This window comes from Microcaecilia unicolor, chromosome 3 (assembly GCF_901765095.1).
Source record: "Microcaecilia unicolor chromosome 3, aMicUni1.1, whole genome shotgun sequence".
Lineage (NCBI taxonomy): Eukaryota > Metazoa > Chordata > Amphibia > Gymnophiona > Siphonopidae > Microcaecilia > Microcaecilia unicolor.
The window spans coordinates 91,606,096-91,619,458 of record NC_044033.1 but is presented as its reverse complement, the minus strand read 5'-3'; the positions used below and the strand labels follow the sequence as shown (position 1 = coordinate 91,619,458).

General features: G+C 46.5%; 1 protein-coding gene across 1 annotated transcript in view; it reads right to left on the bottom strand.

The window, feature by feature from the left end:
* Positions 1-13,363, bottom strand: part of USP34 (ubiquitin specific peptidase 34) — a 1,418,841-nt gene that overhangs the window by 1,257,589 nt on the left and 147,889 nt on the right. Inside the window, 1 exon segment of the mRNA XM_030196176.1 lies at positions 11,740-11,889. Coding sequence (XP_030052036.1) covers positions 11,740-11,889 — 150 coding nt within the window.

Here is a 13,363-nt window from a genome sequence, read left to right as displayed (position 1 = left end):
ACTTGCAGCCCCTCCGCCAAGTTTTTTTTCACCGTTCTTCTCATTTTATCATAGTCTCCTTTTTATGTTTCAATCATTTTTATTGACGAACATTGCAATTTTACAATCACATAACCTCAATGTAACAGTTTACATAACCATATGTACCAAAACATTCTTCTCTGTCGCCATTTAGTTTCCAGTTTACCTTATCTGTACCCCCCTCCCCCCCTTACTAGTTGTGTCGAAATACGCTTATATTCTTTGATTTTGTATTCTCACTTTTAGCCCTACTCTCACTCTCAAAGCCCCTTCCCCTCCCTCCCTGGACCTATCTCACTACCAAATGGATCTTCCTTCTTCCCACCAATACCCTTAAATATTTAATAGATGACTCCTTGCTGCTGGTGTTAAGGTCTGCTAAAATGCAGACCACCTCTGCTGAAATTGTTGACCTCTCTTTGTATCCAGCCTTGTTATTTCTATTCTCTCCATTCTCAGTAAGTGAATCATCTGGGCTCTCCACTGTTGTATCGTTGGAGCTTTCCTTGACAGCCACTCCAGTACTATCACCTTCTTTGCTGCTATGGTTGCCCTATTTATAAAGTTCTTAAATCCTTTAGGTATCTGTGTTGCAACTCTAGTATAACCAAACAACAGTTTACAGTCCTGACTCCACTTCGTGCCCCACATGTGTGATGTTCTTTGCAAAAGCTGCTTCCAGAATGTGTGGGCAAGTCCAGAACATATTCCCCAGCGTGGCTCCCACCACATTGCATTTTGGGCACTCCCCCGCCGGGGACAGGCCCATATGAAAAGCTCGTCTTGGGGCAATGTGCATCCTCAAAGCGAACTTGTATTGTATTTCCCAGCACCAAGTAAAGTTTGTTGTTCCCCTCATTTTTAGAACATGTGCTATAAAGATATCTTTAGACAAGGATGTACCTAATTCGGCAGACCAGGCCTTCGCCAGTTGTTCAAAGTTCAATTCTGATGTCAAATCCCGGATATGTCTGTGATAAAACAGTAGTGGGATTTTTTTGTTGTGCTGTCAATGAATACGCTGAGGCGAGTTCCTCTTGTACATCCTCCGTTTGATTCTGCCATGCCAGACTGTCTTTATAGTGTTTCAACTGTGTGTAATGAAACATGTCAGAATTGGGCAAAGAATATTTTTGTTGTATTTCTGGGAATGTTCGCAAGCGCCCCTCTTCTGTCAGAACCTGATACACGTAATTGATTCCTTTCTGCTGCCATCGTTTAAAGGCTGGATACATATCCCCTGGAGAAAAAGCTGGATTTCCGCATATGGAGAGAAATGGGATGGCCTTTGCTGAGAAGTTGTGGAGCTTGCATACCCAACGCCAAACTTTCTTTGCTGTGGGTAATATCGAGGTTTGCGCTAGCTCTTGTGGTATAGGCCCTCCTGCTTCATGTATCAAGCAACTAAAATGCACTTTGCCAGTGAGGGCTAATTCAACTGTAGTTGCTGATAAGTCTTGTGTTGCTCTATACCAGTCCACTATGTGTCTCATTCCACTTGCTATTGTTATCTGCCTTATACTCAATAAGCCCAGGCCCCCATATTCCACTGGTATTTGCAATACTGCTAGGAGGTACTCTAGGTTTTTTCCCTCTCCAAAGAAATTTCTGAAGTTGTCTATTAAGTTGTTTTTCATCATTATATTTCAGATACAGAGGGAGAACTTGAAATACATATAACCAGCGTGGTACTATTAACATATTATACAATGCAATGCGGCCTAATAATGATAGTGGATATCACTGCCATGCTTGCAATCTAACTTTTGTGTCACACATTAATTTGTTTATATTATCATACAGCTGGCTTAGATTCTGTGCTATGTACACTCCTAGATATTTAAGAAGTGCCCCTTTGTCTAGTACTGTTATATCGCTTCCCCCTTCTACATTCGCATCACCATACACTGGGAGTGCTTTTTACTTCTACATATTTAAAACAAAACCTGAGTGGCTCCCATAGTTCCTAATCTCTTGTATTAACCGGGGTAATGAGGTTTGCTATTAGTTTTTTGTAGTACAACTAATAGATCGTCCGCGAATGCTAAGGTTTTTATTATACTCCCCCCTACCTCCACACCTTGAATCACCCCAGTAGTTTTCAGGACTCTCAACAATGGCTCCAGTGATAGAAGAAACAGGAGTGGGGAAAGTGGGCATCCCTGACGTGTTCCTCTGCCTAAGGGAAACAGTGGTGACCTAATCCCATTGATCAGCAAGGCTGCCGATGGATCTGTGTATAATAGTTGGAGTGCCTCAATAAACCAACCCCCAAATCCCATTACTCGGAGAACAGCAAACATGTAATCCCAATGCAGCTTGTCGAAAGCCTTTTCCACATCTAGGCAGATTGCCATCGACTGCCACTCCTGCCGCTGACATATCGCCATTCCTAGCAGGAGCTGGCGGAAATTTCCCACAATCTGCCTATTTTTAACAAAGCCTACCGAGGCAGTATCTTAGAGAGGCGATTTGCCATAATTTTTGCCAACAGTTTTAAATCAACATTTATCAATGATATTGGTCTATATGAATCAGGTAGGTTCTCCTCTCTGCCTGGCTTTCACAATAAAACAATCAATGCTTCGTTGCTATGTGCTGCTAATTGTCCCCAACTTACTGCCTGCTCATAGTACGATATCAATGGGCCTATAAGCTTGGCATTTAACATTTTATAGAACTCCCCCAATAATTCATCAGGGCCCAGAGCAGAATTCAGTTTTAGTGTTTTAATGCCCTCCTGAAGTTCCTTTCCCAGAATAGGGGCATTTAGGGACTCTATCTTCTGTGCTGATAATGCAGGTAATTGGCCCATTGCAAATGTTTATTTATGGCTGCCCCATTGCCCCTACCCGGAGCCGTATAGATATCAGTGAAATGTTGACTAAAAATCACCGCTATCTTTTCATTCCTATGATGAAGTTGCCCCTGCCCATCTCTTAACGTAGTTATCACCTCTCGACTTCCCCAGGTCTTGACCATCCTAGCCAACACAGAGCCCACCCTGTTCCCATGTCTCTGGAATTTATATTTTAACAACCTTATAATACTGGGCTATACCCCCTACTTGCTAACTGAACCAACAATACTACCAGTATAAATCTCTCTGCCAGTTAATTCATTTTTAGAAAATACCTTTATTATTTATTTACTTACAAAACCTAATACCTTAACATATCATTCCTTCATACACACTCATGCACACTCACTTACAAATGTACTCTCATACACATTTCACAATAAAACCTTAATGGAGCAAACCCACTAATACATGTTATATCCTAACTGTTCAAAATGCCCAGTAACCTCAGCAGGATATTTGTTCAAAAAGTTTCTCTGATGCTAGTGCTGCACTACCCCCACGGGGTGTGCCTGTTGCTTTAATCTTCCATACTGGTCACAGCACTGCACTGCAAGTTCAAAAAGTTCATCTAATTTTAGTGCAGCACTACCCCCTAGGGTGTGCTTGTTGCTTTAAACTCCCATCATAGTCACAGCACTATACAAAATCCAATCCTTTTCATATGTGCTGGGTCCCAGGAATTCCAAACGAAAATGCAAACATTTGCTTAGCGTTCTCCACTCCTGTGGTCAATCCACTTCCACTCATGCGATGTGCTTGAAACTCTTACAGTCATCCGATATACCCCAGACTCTACACAGCCTGTGTTTCGCTACATCCGCGTCATCAGGAGTCGGGTCCTACACAAACAAACATATGCAAAAGTGCTCACAAATCTATCCTAAACCCCTCTCAATAACTTATACTAATACTTTAACATTTTACTCACTGTGTAAACTTGTAAATCCCTTATGGCTGCAAGACGGTGGGGATTCTACTTCCACCTCACATCTGCCTACCAAACGCTGGCCCATGCACTGTGAAAGCTGGCTTAAAACCTAATCAAGCACTATACCATCCAGCCCCACCTACTCAAACCTGTAGCCACTCAACTTCCTTATTCAAACCCCCTGGCTCTACCGTATTCCACCTAAAAATGGTTCTTTGCTCACATCGTAACAACTGCTGTGTAATGTTGCCTCCTCTGCAGTTTCCTTGTACTTTAAACAATACCACAAACTGAAGATACTCCACAGTGTGGCCAGCCCTCCCCCAATGGGCAACTAATGGTGTATCCTGCTTGGCTAACCTAATGTTGCTAAGGTGCTGAGCCATCCTGTTCTTAATTTTCCTAACTGTGTGCCCCACATACCATAGTCCACATGGGCAGCAAATTCCATATACACACTGTTTGGTATTACAATCTGTATGTGTTTGCAACTTAAAAACACGTCCCTGTGTTTGTGGAATTATCACTTGTGTAACCTGCATAGCATACTTGCAATACACACACCCTCCACACACTGTATGTCCTGGCCCAAAATCATCTGTTCGAGCTGTGTCCATTCGCTTATAATGGGACAAAATCTCTCCCATATTTGGCCCTCGCTTTGAAACTGTTGATGTACTGTAACCATGGGCCACAATTGCCTAATCACTTTCTCTACAGCCAAACTGTTTTGCGTGTAAGGTAAAATGCAAGTAAGCCTGCGTGATTTAAACTGCATGTTGGAGCCAGACAGCCATTCCCTATGGGCGTTAAATGCCTTCAGCTGCCTGACCACCTCCTGAAAAGGCCTGGACTGCTCCGGCGGGAGCTTGTCAACCAGGTCCGCCAGTTGCTTCACATTATTCCGCATGTGAATGCTCGTGTAGAGCTGGTAAGACTGGATGCGGGTCACGAGCATGGAAGATTGGTATGCCTTCCTCCCAAACAAGTCCAGAGTGCGAGACTCCCGCACTGGGGGCGCCGAGGCGGTATCCCTCGAACTCCGTGCCCTCTTGAGAGCACAGTCCACGACCGCCGAGTCATAAGGCAATTGGGGCCGCATTAACTCTGGGTCCGAGTGGATTCTGTATTGGGACTCTGCTTTCTTGGGGATGGTGGGATTAGATAGTGGTCTCAACCAGTTCCGAAGCAGTGTCTCTTTGAAGACATTGTGCAACGGTACCATGGAGGACTCTCTAGGTGGTGATGGATAGTCGAGGACCTCGAGCATCTCAGCCCTCGGCTCATCCACAGAGACCGCGGGAAAGGGAATGCAAATAGACATATCCCTGACAAAGGAGGCAAAGGAGAGGCTCTCAGGTGGCAAGAGCTTTCTCTCTGGTGAAGGAGTGGGGTCGGAGGGAAGGCCCACAGACTCCTCTGAGGAGAAATATCTGGGGTCCTCCTCCTCCCCCCCACAAGGCCTCTTCCTCGGTGTCGGACATGAGCTCGTGCAGCTCAGTCCTCAACCGGGCCCGGCTCGACGTCGAGGCACCGAGGCCTCGGTGGCGTCGTCGAGCGGTGGACTCCCGCGCCGGCGGGGATGAAGCTCCCTCCATCGACATCGACGGGGACTCCACCTGCGTGGCGGTCGAGACCGGCAACGCAAGCGGCGTCGGCGTCGAAGGCCTTGGCACCGAGCTAGAGCACACCGGCGCCACAGTCAACGGCGCCGAGGGCGCAAGCACCCCCGGCGCCGGCACAGTCTGGCGCATCAGCCCTTCCAGAATCCCAGGAAGGATGGCTCAGAGGCACTCGTTCAGGCCCGCTGTCGGGAAAGGCGAGGGGGCCGGTAGAGGCGTCGGTGCTGGAAGCTGTTCGGGTCCAGGAGACTGCACCGAAGTGCTGGGACCCTGACGCGGCAGTACCTCTACTACAGAGGGGGACCTCTCCTCTCGGCGCTGCCGCTTCCCCGGCGTCGACTAATCTCCGGCGCCGGGAGCATCGATGGCGACCGATGACGGTGCTTCTTCGTCTTCTTGCGGTGCCCGTCATGGCGCTTGGTGGAATGGAGGAGGAGGAGGTCGATCCCCCTTGGCCTCGAGGGACCGGGTCCGACAGGGTTCGGTCCCGAGGGCCCTGGGTAGAGGGAGTGACCGGGGCCGATTGCCCACGCGGCCTCTCACCCCTGCCGTCACCGGAGGACCGGCGGGCCGACGGGACCTGTGCTCCTGGGGTCGATGCCATCGGTGCCGATTTCGTGGACATCGATACCGGTACCGAAGAACCGGCCGTCGATACCGATGCCGTCGAAGTCGAGGGGCCGGCGCAAGTTCCAAAAAGACGGTCCCGAAGAACTTGCCTTGCTACTTGTGTCCGTTTCCGGAGACCGAGACACAAAGTACATGACTTGGTATCGTGCTCCGGCCCGAGGCACTGGAGGCACCAAGCGTGACTGTCGGTCTGCGAGATATGCCGGCCGCACCGACCACACTTTTTAAATCCACTCGGGACCTTCGAGGACATCGACGGAAAAATCGCGTCGGCGAAATCAAAGTCGTCGATGGTGGCGGTAAAAATCACACCTCGAAAATAAATCGACCGCGCGGCCAAAAGGCCGCAACGCGACGCCCCCCCCTAAGAGACGAGGGAAAAATCAAGTTCAGCGTTTTTTGTTTTTTTTTTGTAAAAGAAACTAAAGAGAAACGCGACAACGAAAAAAAAAAATAAGAAGATTCACGCGAACAACGCGATCCGGTTTCCGGGGCTGACAGAGAGAGAGACGAACACGGCTCTCTCCAGCGCGGAAAAGAAAAGACTGAGCGGGAACGGTCACGCACGGGCGGGGAACGATCACGCACGGGCGGGAAGACGGCCGCGCATGCGTGGGGGGGCTGCCGTGGACGTCAACCCAGTCGTGAGAACAAGCAGCCTGCTTGTCCTCGGAGAAGTCCCGTGTACTCTTGATAAGTGAGTAAAATCTCTCTCCCCCGGGTGCAAAGCTCTCCAGGCATCCACTAATTCCAGACTCTGCATAAATGTAGACATGACTCGGACCCTTGGGCCTCCTCTATGTGCCATGCCTGGTATTGAGCAATCTTCTGTGGGATTGACCACCGAATTGAAGTCTCCCATTACCATTAATTTTAAAGACTTATAGGGTCTGCACACCTGTACCAAATCATGGTAAAATTTTTGATCGCAATTATTGGGCCCATACAATGCTAATAATAATAATTCCCTGCCCTGTAGCCATAAGTGTATTAATACATATCGTCCCTTAGAATCTATCATTAGGAGCTCCGACTTTGCTGCTAGCCCTTTTCTTATTAAGATTGCTACCCCTCCTTTACGTCCCTCCGCTGGTGAAGCATGGACCTCCCCCACCCAATTTCTCTATAACTTTTGATGTTCTTCTTGGGATAAACATGTTTCCTGAATACATGCTATATCTGCCTGCCTCCTATGTAGCGCCGTCAATACTTTTGCACGTTTAACAGGTGATGTGATACCTCCTACATTCCAGGTGTTAAATCTAACTGACTTAACCACCATGTTTGTCCTGCTCTGTTCTGAGTCGCATTAAATCATCTCGTTGAGGATCAGGCGCCCAGCCTGGCCCAGATCCCCCTTTCCAATGCTCTGAAGTGCTGCCTTGCTCCAACTGACTACATCTTCCCATTCTTTCTTCTACTATAGTGAGGTCCGTGAGGGAGAAGATTGATCCCTGTATGATATTCTTAGGTCCCTCCCTTATTCGCTTTCCCCGCGCTCCCTCCCTTCCCCATCCCCCCTTCCCTCCCTCGCCTTTCCCTCCCCTCCTGTATTAATCCAAACTCACCCATAACACCCTATTTATCTCCCCTTTGAATCGAGGAAATAGTCAATCACTGTGATATACCCCCCCCCCCCTACGACTTCCTCTCCACCCCTCCCTTGTCATACATGCCTATCCAACATTTTAACATTTAACATTAACACAATTAAATTCAGCCAAATATTTCCTTCTACACTGAATAGCTCTTTGCAATATAACATTTCCACATTCCACACTACCCTCCCTTGCGGAGACTTATTTGGGTTTGTCTCAATGTTCCTCCAGATACGTCACCAAAGTCTCCTTTCGGTCCACCATGGTATCATCTCAATCCTCCTTATGATATTTGGCCGCCTGTCCTTTGATTTGGCAGCTAAAACCTACTGTGCTCCTTCTAATGCAGCACCTGTTCCGCATTCGCCATTTTGTCCTTATTCAGTCTCCACTCTTTTATTCATGGCCTTCTGTAAAAGTGTCCGCTTCCTTGGGCATTGTAAATACAAGCCATACTCCTTTATAGAAGATTTTAAGAATTGCCGGATATAACAGCATGAATTTTTCTTTTTTTGTGGACAGTGTGCTGCATATCTGGCTAAACTCTCGGCGACGCTGTTGCAGCGCCAGTGAGTAATCCTAGAATATCTTTATGGGTTGGCCTTCATAACAAAGGTTTTCTCTCTTTTGTCTTGCCCCTCCTCAGGATCTCCACCTTATGTATAAAATTATGCACCTTGGCTATTATCACTCTGGGGCGCGCCATACCTTCTTGTCTGCGACCCAGCCGATGTGCTCGTTCCAAGCACAGCTTCCCCATACTGTCCGATAGCGCAAGGTCCATGCTCAGCCAGCGTTCCAACACTCCGGGAATCCCACTATTCTTATATGGGAACGTCTGGATCGATTTTCCAGATCATCCAGCATCTGTCCTTGTTCTTTTACTATCTTTTGTAGTGCTTGTACCGACGACGCCATTTCTGCCTCCCTCTCTTCTGCCTCCGTCACTCGGGTTTCCAAATCTCCCGTGCGTCACTTGGTTTCATCTAATGCTTTTTCTATGGTCGCCATTTGCTCTGATAATTGAACAAACTGTGGTTCCGTTGCACTTTTTACAGCATTTATCATCTGCAACAACTGGGATTCGTTGAACAATTGCGGCTCTGCGCCTGGGCTCCGCACCATCTTTATTTCTGGTGGGCCGCGCGTCTTCACTTGGTCCTTCTTTCCTGTTCTACTCGGCATCCCCGCCTCTGGTCGAGTTATAGAGGGATCCATATAGTTTCTGCTCTTCGCGTGTGGTGTTTCCCCTGTCTACCGCTCGCATCTCCTCCTGGGTAGATTGGAAAACCAGAGGGGGCTCTCCACTAAGGCATCACGTGATATAGTCTCCTTTTTAAAAGTTAAACGCTAACGTATTTGATTTTCTATGTATACTTACTTCAAAGCTAATATCAAATCCGATCATATTATGATCACTGTTATCAAGCTGCCCCCGCACCATTACCTCCTGCACTCCACTAAGGACTAGGTCTAGAATTTTTCCTTCTCTCATCGTCTCCTGTACCAGCTGCTCCATAAAGCAGTCCTTGATTTCTTCAAGGAATTTTACCTCCCTAGCACGCCCTGTTACATTTACCCAGTCAATATCAGGGTAATTGAAATCACCCATTATTATTGTGTTGCCCAGTTTCTTCGCGTTCCTAATTTGCTTTAACATTTCTGCATCCATCTGTTCATCTTGGCCAGGCGGACGGAAGTACACTCCTATCACTATCCTTTTCCCTACTACTACTACTACTACTATTTAGCATTTCTATAGCACTACAAGGCATACGCAGCGCTGCACAAACATAGAAGAAAGACAGTCCCTGCTCAAAGAGCTTACAATCTAATAGACAAAAAATAAATAAAGTAAGTAAATCAAATCAATTAATAATGTGAACTGGAAGGAAGAGAGGAGGGTAGGTGGAGGCGAGTGGTTACAAGTGGTTACGAGTCAAAAGCAATGTCAAAGAGGTGGGCTTTCAGTCTAGATTTAAAGGTGGCCAAGGATGGGGCAAGACGTAGGGGCTCAGGAAGTTTATTCCAGGCGTAGGGTGCAGCGAGACAGAAGGCGCGAAGTCTGGAGTTGGCAGTAGTGGAGAAGGGAACAGATAAGAAGGATTTATCCATGGAGCGGAGTGCACGGGAAGGGGTGTAGGGAAGGACGAGTGTGGAGAGATACTGGGGAGCAGCAGAGTGAATACATTTATAGGTTAGTAGAAGAAGTTTGAACAGGATGCGAAAACGGATAGGGAGCCAGTGAAGGGTCTTGAGGAGAGGGGTAGTATGAGTAAAGCGACCCTGGCGGAAGATGAGACGGGCAGCAGAGTTTTGAACCGACTGGAGAGGGGAGAGGTGACTAAGTGGGAGGCCAGCAAGAAGCAGATTGCAGTAGTCTAAACGAGAGGTGACAAGGGTGTGGATGAGGGTTTTGGTAGAGTGCTCGGAAAGAAAGGGGCGGATTTTACGGATGTTGTAAAGAAAGAAACGACAGGTCTTGGCGGTCTGCTTTACACATGGAATTTCAATCCATAGTGATTCCAAGATGTGTTTTGTTTCCTGCAGAATTTTCAATCTATTTGATTCAAGGCTCTCCTTAATATACAATGCTACCCCTCTACCAATTCGATCCACCCTATCCTAGAACTTGATTTGTCCTTGTCATTTTCAGGACACAGACCATAGAAGACTGCCCGGCACTGGCCTTGTTCTCCAGTTATGACTGCAGCAAGAAGCCCAGAATCGGACAAGAGCACTGGTCTCAGCCGAGGTCTCAGCTGAGAAAGAAAGGAGGTTCCCGCTAAAAGATGCTCATTTGAGGACTAAGGTAATTCATCAATTGGCAGTAAAATATGGTAGAAGTCCACTGCTGTACTTCCAAGTGAGGTAATGCCCACCCCTGCTACCTGACCCGCAGCTCGGTCCTCCATACACTAGAACCACTCCAGAGTCGTACCTCACTGCAGGTGCTTGGGTTTCTCTAGCTGCGTTGTCATATCTTGGGACAACTGTGGTGAGAGCCAATAGTGGTTCACAGCAAAAAGGGCAGACAACAATGAAGAAACAACACACACCTTCCTTCACAAAAAACTTCAGAAGTTCCCTTTCAGAGCAAGCTCTCTTCCCAGTTGCTACACCAGCTGTGCAGAACAAAAGTGTTTTGTTATTATTGCTGAACAGAACTTAGTTTGGACTCTCAAGGTATCTTAGGACGAGGGAAAGGAACTGAAGCACAACCACTACCCCTTTACTACAATCCCTTACTAGGGAGAGAAAAAAAAAAAAGATAGGGAGAGGGAGGGAGGGAGGAACCTGGGATACCCAGGTGTTAAACTCCTAAGCTGGCCAAATAAAAGTTCCAGATACAACAGCCAGCGCTCCAAGCCAATTTATCTGTTATCAAAATCACCAATTTACTGACTGAAAAACAGCTCAATGAGATAATATCCTACCAGACCAGAGAAGGCTGTACAGGAAGTTCTACCACCTGCTGGAGACTGAGAAATACTGGCTAATCAGGAGTGCTGCACAGGGTTCTAAACTGCACAAGATTCTAAACGGATGACATCATACCTCAATACTTCAGTCTCCACCAGCTGGCAGAGGGGCATAAGCCAAGCATTTGGACTGGTCAGGTAGGATGATACAAAAGAATTTCTTTTTACTATATATCAATTCAATTCAAAACATTTCTTTAGAAAAAAAAAAATTCTAAATACTTAGATATTTACAGTCTACTATCTGTGTTTTGAATCATTTTCAGTATATATACTGTAGAATTTAATTTTTATAAGAGGAACAGATATACCCAAGTGAAAGTGACTGAAATTTTCTCTCTCAAGTACATATAAAATACACTTCTTATACTGAAATTATAAGATGGAAAAAAGGCAAAGTATTTCAAGATAAACGAAGTCAAGCTTTAAAAAGTAGTAAGCTCTTAAAGTTGCTAGTTTGCTTCTAGAAGTAAAATTAGTCCAAGCACAATACTCATTTCACATGAATTCAATTGGTAATCTCATCTCTGTATACAAGTTAACAGCATTTTGGAATAAAAACAACAAAAATTAAGAGTTCAGAACCAAAACTTACATTTGATACAACAGTGATAAATGAATGTGCAATTACAAATGGCAGCTTTTCAGGGCTTCCATATTCAAAACAATCCTTCATGAGTGAAAGGCCATTTTTTCCACAGAACAGACAAACGTAGCGAAGCAGGTGCAAAGGTACTTCTACATCCTTTGAAAATATAATATAAGATTAAATGAGACATCCAACATATAAAAAAATAAATTCTCAATAAAAATAATCAAGCAGGAAATCTCAAACTGTGAAAGTTATTTAAAAATTGGTAAACCCCAAATCAGTCAGATTGGTTGGTTCAGGATCTGTCATCATGAAAGACACCTTCATCACCAAAGATTTCTGCCTGGTTCACAACACTTAATTTATCAATCATAAACACCTAAAATGCAACAATAGAACATTACAATTCTGGCCCCTTTTTCCAACCATGCTAACGATTCTCAGTGCAGCAATGCCAATAAAGCGAATGCTACATACCAGTAGAAGGTATTCTCCGAGGACAGCAGGCTGATTGTTCTCACTGATGGCTGACGTCCACGGCAGCCCCTCCAATCGGAAACTTCACTAGCAAAGGCCTTTGCTAGTCCTCGCGCGCCGATGCGCACCGCGCATGCGCACCCGTCTTCCTGCCCAAACCGGCTCGTGTTCGTCAGTCCCATATGTAGCAAGACAAAGACAAGGGAAGACACAACTCCAAAGGGGAGGCGGGCGGGTTTGTGAGAACAATCAGCCTGCTGTCCTCGGAGAATACCTTCTACAGGTATGTAGCATTCGCTTTCTCCGAGGACAAGCAGGCTGCTTGTTCTCACTGATGGGGTATCCCTAGCCCCCAGGCTCACTCAAAACAACAAACATGGTCAATTGGGCCTCGCAACGGCGAGGACATAACTGAGATTGACCTAACAATTATCCAACTAACTGAGACTGTAGCCTGGAACAGAATAAAAATGGGCCTAGGGGGGTGGAGTTGGATTCTAAACCCCGAACAGATTCTGAAGCACTGACTGCACGAACCGACTGTCGCGTCGGGTATCCTGCTGCAGGCAGTAATGAGATGTGAATGTGTGGACAGATGACCACGTCGCAGCTATGCAGATCTCTTCAATAGTGGCTGACTTCAAGTGGGCCACTGACGCAGCCATGGCTCTGACATAGTGAGCCGTGACATGACCCTCAAGAGCCAGCCCAGCCTGGGCGTAAGTGAAGGAAATGCAATCTGCTAGCCAACTGGATATGGTGCGTTTCCCCACAGCCACTCCCCTCCTATTGGGATCAAAAGAAACAAACAATTGGGCGGACTGTCTGTTGGGCTGTGTCCGCTCCAGATAGAAGGCGAATGCTCTTTTGCAGTACAATGTGTGCAGCTGACGTTCAGCAGGGCAGGAATGAGGACGGGGAAAGAATGTTGGCAAGACAATTGACTGGTTCAGATGGAACTCCGACACAACCTTCGGCAAGAACTTAGGGTGAGTGCGGAGGACTACTCTGTTATGATGAAATTTGGTGTAAGGGGCCTGGGCTACCAGGGCCTGAAGCTCACTGACTCTACGAGCTGAAGTAACTGCCACCAAGAAAATGACCTTCCAAGTCAAGTACTTCAGATGGCAGGAGTTCAGTGGCTCAAAAG